This window comes from Lytechinus pictus, chromosome 15, assembly GCF_037042905.1.
Source record: "Lytechinus pictus isolate F3 Inbred chromosome 15, Lp3.0, whole genome shotgun sequence".
In the NCBI taxonomy this organism is placed as follows: domain Eukaryota; kingdom Metazoa; phylum Echinodermata; class Echinoidea; order Temnopleuroida; family Toxopneustidae; genus Lytechinus; species Lytechinus pictus.
Genome location: NC_087259.1, coordinates 29,708,919 through 29,722,202, shown reverse-complemented (window position 1 = coordinate 29,722,202; position 13,284 = coordinate 29,708,919). Strand labels below are relative to the sequence as shown.

At 37.6% G+C, this 13,284-nt stretch overlaps 1 protein-coding gene across 2 annotated transcripts in view; it reads right to left on the bottom strand.

Moving 5' to 3' along the window:
• Positions 1 to 13,284, bottom strand: part of LOC129278063 (uncharacterized) — an 81,350-nt gene that overhangs the window by 1,382 nt on the left and 66,684 nt on the right. The window contains exons 56-67 of one of the 2 annotated variants that reach the window (XM_054914277.2): positions 12,648 to 12,795; positions 11,748 to 11,929; positions 11,168 to 11,374; positions 9,935 to 10,096; positions 7,943 to 8,090; positions 7,059 to 7,235; positions 6,475 to 6,651; positions 5,718 to 5,894; positions 4,155 to 4,331; positions 3,325 to 3,501; positions 2,511 to 2,695; positions 777 to 959 (exon numbers count right to left, since the gene is read on the bottom strand). In XM_054914277.2, the coding sequence (XP_054770252.2) occupies positions 786 to 959; positions 2,511 to 2,695; positions 3,325 to 3,501; positions 4,155 to 4,331; positions 5,718 to 5,894; positions 6,475 to 6,651; positions 7,059 to 7,235; positions 7,943 to 8,090; positions 9,935 to 10,096; positions 11,168 to 11,374; positions 11,748 to 11,929; positions 12,648 to 12,795 (2,091 nt within the window). In that variant the 3' untranslated portion in view covers positions 777 to 785. The remainder of the gene's footprint in view (positions 1 to 776; positions 960 to 2,510; positions 2,696 to 3,324; positions 3,502 to 4,154; positions 4,332 to 5,717; positions 5,895 to 6,474; positions 6,652 to 7,058; positions 7,236 to 7,942; positions 8,091 to 9,934; positions 10,097 to 11,167; positions 11,375 to 11,747; positions 11,930 to 12,647; positions 12,796 to 13,284) is intronic. The other variant, XM_054914279.2, reaches the window with a different exon arrangement.

Below are 13,284 nucleotides of genomic sequence, written 5' to 3'. Positions count from 1 at the left end.
AAACATGCAATTGATCGCAAGTCAATTTTAGGTTTTAGCATCAATCGAAAGTCCCACATTTCATTGCAAATTTGCAACTGATAGATGGTCTAGCACTAACAAGTAGAAATTGATTTGTTTTAGTTTCATCTGAAATTTGCAACTGATTGCAAATATTTTCTTGCAACTCCTCCTTAGACTCATTTAAACACTCCATAACAAGCAAGAGAGGTGCCAATAATAGGGTGTCCCCTATTTCAAAACAAGTGGATAAAAAAAAGAAAAAGATTTGAATAAAAGTGTGATGTTACATATAATAACTACATCCGTAGTTTTTTTTCAGGGAGGAACAATGGAGGTAACTGTAAGTCCAGCATGATCCCCACCCCCCGATGCAAATCTTCCAAATATATTCAAACATGGGATTCAGAATACATGGCCCACAAACATTCATCATGGGAGAGAGACCTTGTCAGTTAACACCTTTTTCCTACATAATACACACCATGAGTGAGAATTGAAAAAAAAAAAAAATTTCAAGGAAACGATGAACCTCAAGCAGTGGGAAGAATTAGGATTGATCAGAAGAACTGGGAGAGAGAGATCCCAGGCAAACTTATTTTCAAATGAGGTTTGTAATCATCTTGAAATAGAAACATTGTGATTAATGAATGGTGTTAAGCACAATCTTGTTGATTAATCTCTCAACAGGTGTGATTGACAGCACAATCAGGGCGCAACTTGCACGCATGTATTCTGAAACGCAAAAAATTGATAAAATATAAGAGAAGGCTTACCGAGTACTATTACGGTGATATTGAAATAAACATGAACTCAGCAAAGTAGTATGGCGAGTTGCTTATGTCACTGTCGGTGAGGTAGAGTAATGTGAGTGTGCTATCCGCTGTGTAGGTCACACTGGCTGGTAACATTATGGTGTTGCTGCAGAACGTTGTATCCCCTGCAACGGGAGCACTCAACTACAAGAATAATAGTGAAAAATATTATGGATTTCAAGCTGTGATTGGTCAATCCAAATCAAAGACTTATGCATATGAGACATTATGCCAAGTGCTCAGAATTTAAATTGATAATGATGACATAAAGTAACACAATGCCTGCTAGTAAAGCAGTTTCATTAACCGATATGTATACACAAAATGTCATTATCACTGCATTTGTGTCAGATTCTAAGAAGAAACATATTTTAAACAAGTGAAACGCCTCTGGCAGTCTCGCCTGCATTACATGATTCGACATAGCACCAGTGCTTTGACCATGATCATGTGACCTAAGACCATTGACCATAATCATGTGACCCAAGTTGTGTGCCAAACAATCATTCATACTTGATTACCCGTATGTCTATGTTTCATGAACTACAACATGAAGATCCGTAAACTTTCTAAGTTACTTTCTAAGTAATGATGCCAATACAACAAATACCCCCAACATGGCCAAAGATCACTGACCTTTGTCTTGGTCATGTGAACTAAAATGCGCACAGGATATTCAGGGATATACGGTTACTCCTATGTCCAATTTTCATGAACTTGATCCATAAAATTTCAAAGTTATGATGATAATTCCACAAATAACGCCAACATGGCCAAACTTCAAAGGTCATGTGACCTAAAATGCGCACAGGATGTTAAGGAATACTTGATTGCTCTTATGTCTAAGTTTCATGAACTTGATCCATAAAATTTCAAACTTATGATGACAATTCCACAAATACCACTAACATGGCCAAAGTTCATTGACCATAAGTGACCTTTTTTCGGGGATACTTGATTGCTCTTATGTCTAAGTTTCATGAACTAGGTCCATATACTTTCTAAGTTATGATGGCATTTAAAAAACTTAACCTTGGTTAAGATTTCGATATTGATTCCCCCAACATGGTCTAAGTTCATTGACCCTAAATTACTTTTGACCTTGGTCATGTGACCTGAAACTCACCCAGGATGTTAATTAATACTCAATTAACCATATTCCCTTATTACCCTTACTTGATTACAATGCTGCCATTAATTTTGAAGAGAATTAAATGATCTTTTGAATGATTTTAATCATGCATTGTGTAAAATTGGGAGTTGGGAGAAATTAATTTCCAAACTTTTGTTGAGGGGTTGGGGTAAGATTTGTATGAGTAAAGTGTAAAAATAAGTTAAGATTGTTAAAGGACAAGTCCACCCCAGAAAAGTGTTGAACTGAATAAATAGAGAAAAATCAAACTAGCATAACGCTGAAATGCCATAACTTTCTTATTTTACACCCAATTTTGATGAAATTTTCAGTTGTTATGCTTGTTGGATATTTCTCTTTTTATTCAAATCAACTTTTTGTTTGGGTGGACCTGTCCTTTAAGGATTGTTAAAATGGAGGAAGGAGGTGAGGGTGATATGTCAGTGTGGCGTAAATCTGGCCAACGCCATGTGGTCTGGGATTAAATCGGTTTTGAAACCTGGATTGCTTACAACTACATACATGTATATATATGGAAATGGTTTTAAAGGAAAGATAGTTACCATAACAGACTCAGCTAAGCAATTTGAATCGAGGTTGAATTCAGTAAATCTGATGTTGAGAATGAGCCCAGAAGGTATGATGAAATTCACTACACACATTTGATCAGCTGGTGAAGCATCAGGATAGTTGGGGCTGGTTAGATTCCCAGATACGGTTGTTGCTCCATCTATGGTATTGTTGCAATCTACACAAAGATTTAAAAAATTTAAAAAGTCTAATTACTTGAAAAAAAAAAAAACTCACCATCCATTAAGAATAAAGAACCTGTTTTCAGAATTCTTTCACATATATATTTATTACTTAATCATGCAAACCAGCATTTGTGTGATAATTTTGTTGGATTTCATTCAAACTCACTTTATGAATGTTTCCAGCACTGGCAAGTGAGTTTAAAATAGCAATCTTGTTCATTAGCTATCAAAACACTTTATATGATGATCAAAGAATTTAACGAACAAACAATATAATGAATAGCAAACTTCTCTTCCACAAGCCAGAAAAATCATTCCAGCTTCTAAATAATGAGATTTAGACATTTACATAACGGATTCTTCCTCTTTCTTCTGTTAACAATATCACATAATCATCACCATCATATGAAATGCATATGCTGATTCAGCCCCCCCCCCCCCCCCCAGTCTTATCAATGTCATAATTGCCTGGTAAAAATGGAAATTAGGCCCTTCCCTTGCTATACAGGATTAGGTCAACAGTTGTCCGGGAATAATGGAAGTTGGGACTTTTCATGCTATTCTAGAACTCTGTATCCAAAGTTGTTTTAGTTAATGCCTCGTCAAATAATCAGAAACTAACCTGGAGCTGGACAGGCTTGTGTGTTACAAACTTGAGTCTCAGTTGATGGATCAGTACAGTCTGCACCACCGTTTGAAGGTGGAGGATCGGTGCATGTTCTATTTCGTGTTTGGGTGCCATTTCCACATGATTCTGAACAGCTACTCCATGTAGACCACTGAGTAAAGTTACCATCAACTGTGTAAAGAAAGGGTAAAGGACACAAATTAAAATTGAAATTAAAATATGATCTGGAAGGAACATTTACCAAGTATGAATATAACTGATGCGGAAATAAATAAATGAGAGCAAGATGAACAAAAACTTGACCTTTGACCCCATCACCCTCATGGACACACATGTGGTATTACCCCAAGGATCACATGTACCAAGTATGAACATAATTAATATGGAAATAAAGGAATGAGAGCAAGTTTAACAAAAATATTTTTGTAACAGACCAACGAACTAACAGAACATCAGACCAACAAACTAACAGACCAACAGACTAATAGACCAACGGACTAATAGAACATCAGACCAACAAACTAACAGAACATTAGACCAACAAACTAACAGACCAACGGACTAACAGACCAACGGACTAATAGACCAACAGGAAAAGTGATCAATAGGTCTCTGCCAAACTTTGCTCAGGCGAGACAGAAATGAATTTTAATATTATATTATATTATGTTGCACAATTTTGAAACCATGCGTGAAGTACCCCCCTTCCTCCTATTTAATTAAGTTAATTGACCTGTACAAATGTAAGGGACTTTTCACATTATTCAAGATTTCTGTACCAAAAGTTGTTTTAGATGCTGTCTAGTTAAAAATCAGAAACTAACCTGGAGCTGGACAGGCTTGTGTGTTACAAACTTGAGTCTCAGTTGATGGACCAGTACAGTCTGCACCACCATTTGAAGGTGGAGGATTGGCGCATAATCTTCTTCGTGTTTGGGTGCCATTTCCACAGCTAACTGAACATTCACTAAATGCACCCCACTGAGTAAAGTCACCATTAACTGTGTAACGAAATGGTTAAAGGACACAAATTAAAATTATAATTAAAATATGATCTAAAAAGGAACACGTGGTATTACCCCAAGGATCACATTTACCAAGTATGAATATAATTAATATGGAAATAAAGAAATGAGAGCAAGTTTAACAAATATATTTTTGTAACAGACCAACGAACTAACAGAACAGACCAACAAACTAACAGAACAACAGACCAACAAACTAACAGAACAGACCAACGGACTAACAGAACAACAGACCAACAGACTAACAGAACAACAGACCAACAAACTAACAGAACAGACCAAGGGACTAACAGATAAACAGACTAACAATCTATTCACAACAGACTAACAATCTATTCAGAACAACAGACCAACAAACTAACAGAACAGACCAAGGGACTAACAGAACAACAGACCAACAAACTAACAGAACAGACCAACAAACTAACAGAACAACAGACCAACAAACTAACAGAACAACAGACCAACAAACTAACAGAACAACAGACCAACAAACTAACAGAACAACAGACCAACAAACTAACAGACCAACAGACCAACAAACTAACAGAACAACAGACCAACAAACTAACAGAACAACAGACCTACAAACTAACAGAACAGACCAACAAACTAACAGAACAACAGACCAACAAACTAACAGACCAACAGACTAACAGACCAACAAACTAACAGAACAACAGACCAACAAACTAACAGAACAACAGACCAACAAACTAACAGAACAACGGACCAACAGACTAACAGAACAACAGACCAACAAACTAACAGAACAACAGACCAACAGACTAACAGAACAACAGACCAACAAACTAACAGAACAGACCAAGAAACTAACAGGACAACAGACCAACAAACTAACAGAACAACGGACCAACAGACTAACAGAACAACAGACCAACAAACTAACAGAACAACAGACCAACAGACTAACAGAACAACATACCAACAAACTAACAGACCAACAGACTAACAGAACAACAGACCAACAAACTAACAGAACAACAGACCAACAGACTAACAGAACAACATACCAACAAACTAACAGAACAGACCAACAAACTAACAGAACAACAGACCAACAAACTAACAGAACAACAGACCAACAAACTAACAGAACAGACTAATAGATCAATAGGTCTCTGCCAAACTTTTTTCAGGCGAGACAAAAATGAATTTTGACATTATATTATATTTTGTTGCACAATTTTGAAACCATGAGTGAAAGGTGTCAAGTGCCCCCCCCCCCTCCTCCAGTCTAATTAAGTTAATAATTGCTTTGTACAAATGTTAAGGGACTTCATATTATTCAAGATTTCTGTAGCAAAAGTTGTGTTAGTTTTTATCAAATCAGACACTTACCTGGAGGTGGGCAGGACTGTGTGTTACATGGTCGATTCTCAAATAACGGACCTGTACAGCTAGCACCGCCATTAGATGGTGGAGGATTGGTACAAGTTCTAGTTCTCAATTGGACACCAGTACCACATGTCACTGTACAAACGGTCCATGTACTCCACTGAGTAAAGTTACCGTCAACTGTGTAAAGAATGAGAGGGGAATGAACATACCTCAATCAGAACTAAACAACTTTAATTTTTAAATTCTCCAATAAGCAATATACATACAGCATTAACCCCATCATTAAATTAAACTTGCCCCACCCCCAAAGTTTCCCTTAGTGAAAAAATGCCCTTCTTTGTCAAAATGAAAAGTGCTCCATTTTAAAGATGTATCTCTTTTTTCAAGAAGAAACGCAATCTGATGTCTAAAATACATGTTTGTACAAAAATGCCCATTTTACATACAAGTACCCTTTTTTTACTTTGCCCCATCCTCAAAACGAAAATACATTCTGCCGCCCCTGGTAACTACCATGGCAACGATGATCAACAGCCAATGAAAATCAAGGATTCCATGCAAGTTACCATTAAGGTAACATTTATGCAACGTGGCCCTGGAATGAACCTATAATGAAAACATTGGTCTGAGCCCTAAAAGACTGGGCTATTGTGAAGACTCACAAGACTGGGATATACTACACTGGAGCTTTTTTATCTAATTTCTTTCATGTCCAAAGTTGTTTTAGTTGCTGTCTAGTTAAAAATCAGAAACTAACCTGGAGCTGGACAGGCCTGTGTGTTACAAACTTGAGTCTCAGTTGATGGACCAGTACAGTCTGCACCACCGTTGGAAGGTGGAGGATCGGTGCATGTTCTATTTCGTGTTTGGGTGCCATTTCCACATGATTCTGAACAGCTACTCCATGCAGACCACCGAGTAAAGTTACCATCAACTGTGTTAAGAAAGGAAGGGATATCGATATAATTGAATCAGAAGAAAATCATTCTTATCCTGGCATTTAATTAATGTTCAGAGCCTGTACATCACATACTACACTCTGTAAGATAGATCATCATCACAATCATTACCATCATTACCATCATCAACATCATCATTCTCATTCTCATTATCCTCTTCACTGTCATCACCATCATCATCATCATCATCATTATCCATCATCATAAAAAATGTCAGGGGGCCAAAATAAGCCCCCCTTCCCCTCTCCCTCGTTATAGAGGGTTAAGGTCAAAAGTTGTCCTGGAGAAATGAAAGGAGTGACTTTTCATGCTATTCTAGAAATCTGTATCAAAAGATGAGTAAATTGTTATCAAGTCAAAATATCTGAAATATTAAACTAACCTGGTGGTGGACAAGGTTGTGGGTTACAAGCTCGAGCCACAAATGATTGACCGATACAGAATCGACCACCATTTGATGGTGGAGGATTGGTGCATGTTCTCCTTCGTATTTGGGAGCCAATTCCACAGCTAGCTGAACAACTGGACCATGTAGTCCACTGAGTAAAATTACCATCAACTGTGTAAAGAGAGAGAGGGATATGGATATAATTGAATCAGAACTAAATCATTAACCCTGTCATTTAGTTCAATATAATTATAGAGACTGTACAACACATACTCTACTCCCCTGAGATACAACAATCATTATAATAATGTAACTACGATTACCATCATCACCCATCACTCCCATAAAAAAATGGGCTTCCAAAACCAAAATCAGCATCCAAACACTAACATTCAAATAATTATATGCATAATTCATTTAACTTATACATCTTGATACAATGTTTCTAAGTGCTGCAATCTATTAACACGTCAAACAAGACAAGTGCTGAAATTAAATTTAACCTTGGCCCTTGTGGTTATAAGTCCAGAGATTTATCCATTGAGCCATCACCTCTATCACACCTATTAGCCAGCCCCCAAGGAAAAGTTCGATACCTTATGTATAACACTATTATCAACACTATATACACAGAAAGCATATAGATATAAAAGACCCTTTTCATCAGTCATTAATTGGGGGGAGGTGGGGCAAAGGAGGCATGTCTCACATAATTAGGATTTTTTTTTTTACTTTTCAGCATTTTAACCCCCCCCCCCCGATGGATCCAGTCTTTATTGACAGTGAATTCAAAGGAAGGTATACAAGGTGGAGTGATATTCATAATTAAAAAATGAATATTAAAGAACGATATCTTCCAAATGAAAAGTACCACTTACCAGGTGCAGGGCACTCAGTTAGATTGCATTGTCGCCTTGTGACATTCATTACATCTATGTTGCAAAGGCTAATGTTAACAGGATTACCAAAGTTGTCTACGCATGATACGTTTCGCTCTTGAACACCAGAACCGCAAGTAACAGAGCACTGTGAAAAAAAAAATCATGATAGGGGTCAGCATAATATCGTGGTGTTGGTGGCAAGGGTGGTCGTGCGGAGATGGTGGTTGCAGCGGTGTTTGAGATGGCAGGGGTGATGATATTAATGGTGTTTGTGGTGGTGATGATAATGGTGGGTGTTGGTAGTAGTGGTGGTGGTAGTGGTGGTACTGGTGGTGGTGGCGGTGGTGATGGTGGTGTTGGTGTCACAATAACATTAGAGAGTTTTAGGAGCAGTGAACGAGAACGACGTAGCAGTCTTCTGATCGTTCGAGTCACCGTCATCGTCTGCCCTTGTTCACTACAGATGCGAATACTTTAGATTTCACTCGACTTGTACGTGTACGTACATCCACGTGAAACGGCGCGATAACCAGCGGGTCATGACACGCTGCCCGACCCGGAAGATCTGGCGTACCATCGCCTGGCGACCCGGAAAGTAGAAAGCAATTCCAAATATGATAAACATAGTGCATCGTACAACTTACATTAATTTGGTGTAAATTCACTGAAAACTGTGTTTTCAAAGGGAAAGGTTGATCTTCATGCTGGGCTTGAACAGTTAAAATGACGTCACTCACGTACACGTCCACTATGATTTAGGAGAACCACAAAATGGATGTGGCGAGGTTCTCGATTCTGATAGTGGACGTGTGTGAGGACCTGAGGCATATGGCAGGCCAAAAAATGACGTCATCTCGTACCAGTCCTCTATGTCGACGTACATTTCTAAAAGTGCTCATTTACACCTGCCACAACACCAATCTTGGAATAAGCTTGGTGTTAAAGAGAGTTATGTGTGCATCATGATCTGCGCATATTTTACGCTATGTGCATTGACGTCACAATGGATGAACAGGTGATTAATCAGCTATCAACTGATTTTTCACATGATCTGCATTTTAACTGCAGATACTATGTGTTATTTCATAAACCTAATTAGCTGAAAATAATCCATGGACTAATTTTTTTGAAATACCACTACAATTTATGAATACTTTACTCTGAAGTACTGCAAAGTAGTGCAAATATGACCTTGATTTCAAATAAATGGGAGAGTGGTTAGGAATTTTTCCTCACATACATGTAGATACAAAGCATTTGGCACATTTTGGTGTTTTAAATAGCACACTTGCTTGAAAAAAGTGGTGATAAAAAAACAAGGAAATGGACTCCTACTTAGTTAAGAAGAATTTTATAAGGTGTTATAACCATCATTAAATTTACATACACAAAATCTATATGAAAACCTGTGAAACTCTCAGAGAATTCTGTGGATTACTGGTATTTTACTCTGAGTATCAGGAATATGCTAATGTATAATAAACAATTACCCAAGGAATTAGCTGGAACCTTGCTATTCTGACTGTTTCACACATTTGAATATTTGAGGAAAATTTGAAGATTATGATGTTGAAAAAAAAATTGAGTATGTTGAATGCACATTTGAATGTTGAAGACACACAATAAGGAATGTTCAAAACAGACAAGAAAACAATGAATAAATCTTAATAATAATCCGCTTTTATATAGCGCTTAGTACATCAGAACGACGTGTCTAAGCGCTTTACAGATATATTATTACCCCGGTCGTCGGATTTAATCAGTCATTCCCGCACACAATGTGTGCACATCCTCCGCTCCCTGGGGAGTATTCCACTTAGTCGCCGGTGAGGCGCAAACAGTACTGGACAAGCTACAATTACTTTCACATCCTACCGGGTACCCATTTAGCTCCTGGGTCTTTTAAGGTTGAAGAGAATTCCACCGCCAACCAAAACTGTATATATACATATTGCATAAACTAGACATGAAATTAATATTTTGACTTACTGGTGACCACTCTTCCCTGACATTGTAAGTGCAGTTCGTTCCGCAAGGTTCTGATGATAGAGGGCGCTGTCCCCAGCAAGAAGAGTCTGGGAGTATACGGCCCATGCTGTCCTCACATGTTACATTACGCGTCCTCTCTCCAGAACGACAAGTGGCTGAACACTGCAAAGATCGAATAAATCAATCCAGACTAACTTGATAAAAACATGCACAAAGAACATTCACAGACCGACTTAACATGATTATTTGTTTTTTATCTAACCTCAATGGGTGGAGACATGGATTTGCTCGTTTCACCTGAGTTATAAACATTAATAAAACGAACACCAGGCTCACAACAAGGAGGAACTTCTGCAATATGCCTGTGAACATTAAAATATTCTTGATTTATTTGCCCTTTTATCAAACATCAGAAATACATGGTGAATTTCTGTTTTTTTATAATACGATGGTCATCTGATCTATATTGAAAAACAAGAATGCCTTTTAGCACACTGAAAGATATGTAATTTTTTGGTAAATGAATGTTTGTAAAGATAAGAAAGAAATTATTCATCATGGTGGAGGGTATATATTATGAATAGTATTGATCAAAATAGTGCATTCTTGGTAAAGATGTAGGGCTGTCATGAGATAGATTAGGGCTTGAGATGGCATTGTTCTAAGTGTCTGTGGCATATTACGGTGTCACACACATAATTGCAACATGCATACACTCGACCCAACCCACTCCCAAGACTTGATAAAGCAGACTGACAAAAGTATATGCATATGATTGACTATCTAACACTGATCCTGGGGAAGGGCAACTTCTGAACTTCCTTTGCCAAAATAGACAAAAAAAACATCACTTAGCTTTAGAAACTATATGACTGGGGTAAGTATTAGGGCTATTTTATTGTTTCATAAGATGAAAGAGATCTCATCACAAGATCTTTTCATATATGTTGATTTATTTCCATAATAAAGCTATATGCTTGTATGCATCACCAATCTGACCAATCAAACTGATCCTCTTATGATAATGTTCAAAACTTATGGATGGTGAACATGATGTTGCTTGCCTTCCATAGTTGAGACTGATTTGTATCAAAATGATTCTGCAGTGTTTGTCTCGAAATAAGAGAAAACTGATTATCTTATAGAATTGCCCTTGTGCTAATCATGTTTTATCCAGTAAAGTGAACCACTTCTACCAAAGTATATTTCATATTTTCAGGATCATGGCCTCACCTCACCAAACTCGCCAACAGTAAATCCTTGCATGGGGCATGGCACATAGCTGAGGGACAGGTTATATCCACCGTAATTACCACTCTCGTCTGAGGTGAATCGAATGAAGAAAGGAGTCGTACGGCCAACCCAGAGATTGTTTTCAGGAAGCTCGTTTCCACAAAGGCGGATCCTGGTCACGCTCATGTCAATAGTAGAATCGAATATCTGCAGATAATAATCATAATATTTTTAGCGTGCTCTACACAGATGTTTCAAAGCGCACAGGTGACAACACTAATGAAGAGAACAAATACATTCAATAAAATGAAATAATATCATACTAATAATGAAAAGAGGTGAGTTTTAAGCAACAAACACAACTAAGGAGCAGAAACAAAGGCATGTATTCTCTATTGGACTTTCAATAAACATGTCCAGATAAATGTAATTAATTCATGATATGTGCATAAACAAATAGATCAGACCACAGATTCAAAATAATGATTTTGAATTCAGGCCCTAGTTTGTAGTTATTTATAAGACAAAATTGTGAATTTCTTTGAATGTATCCTTTATTCAATTCAGTTTATATCCTTACTTCAATATAATCATTCTGGCAGTTTTCTGCTGGTCCAAGATCGATATCTGCAACAACCACAGCCAAGCAAGTCATGAGGGACACGTATGTATTTGGACAGACTGTATCGTTCTCGTAAGGGCCTGGGTAGCCGGGTGACGTCAACTCGGTTTCTTCTTCACCGATAAACACTTGATTACAAGCTGCAACAAAGAAAAAACTTTGGTCACACAAACTGTTCCAAGAATACATGTATATGCAATTTATGTTCAAATATAGCTGATTTTGTGGGATTTTTGCTTTTATTGTCCACCTTTCCTCTAATTCTTTCCACTTTTCCCCTTTTCCTCCAATTTTTATTCAATTCTATCCTTCATTCTTTTTCCTTTTCCTCATTCTTTTCTTTTAAATCTTTTTCTCATTCCTACTTCCTTTTCATTTGCTCCTACACTCAATTTATAAGCTCAGGTTTAATCCCTGTGTTCCCCTCTTTACTCATTCTTCCTTTTCCTATTTTCTTTCTTCCTTCCTTCTTTCTTTCTTCTTTCCTTCCTTCACCCTGTCCCTTCCCCCTCATTCTATTTCTCCCTTCTTCCCTCCTCTCTATCTTTCTCTCTTTTCCCCAGCTCTTATGGCTACCTCTCTCTCTCCCCCCCCCCTTTCCCTTCAGTCTTTTAACTCATTCATCCATCCTTCCATCATTCCTTCTTTCTATCTTCACCAAACCCCTTCATTTCACTTCCCTCCCTTTTTTCTTCCTTCTCATTCTCTCACTCTCAACTCTCTTTCACCCTCTCACTGCCCCCCTCCCTTGCTCTGCCCCCCTCCCTTGCTCTCCCTCCATTTCATCTCCCCTCTCCTTCATCCTCCCAACATCTCATCCTCTTCTTTCATTCCTCTCTTCGTTCTGTTACATCTTACCTTGAGGGCAATCACCCATATCACATGGTACCTCGTCCGCTGGTCGTTCACCAGTGCAACTTTCTTCTTGTAAGAACCGTCTTCCATTCAGGTTGTTCATGCAAAACACGTTCCTTGACTGTACTCCTACTCCACACGTCACCGAGCACTGAAATTTAACAAGTATATGGAAATACATTTTGCTAAAATTAAATCTAAAGATGATATACTCTACATACAACATGGCAGCACCCACTATCTAAATTGAGCTCAATTACAGTAAGATGTAGTTATAATAAGCTGCATGTTAATGCCTAATAATTACAGATTTTTGTTTTAATTTGATGAGCATGATTCATAGACACAAGAAAATCATCATGGGTATTAAATTAAGCATGCGTACATTAAACAAGTACATGTACATCAAAATATCACAAGAAAGAAAGGACGGGTCTAACCATCAACAATATAGCCTTCTCTTGGATTGAGTGCAGTGCCATTTAATCAAATGAAAATAAGATGATACAACCTTGCTATTCTATAAAATATATATTTACTATCTGATGACTGATTGATAAAAACTCTACGGTCTGAAAATACTACATATACCTTTAATATCAAAATATACATATAAACATCCCACTTTTAATGACCATTT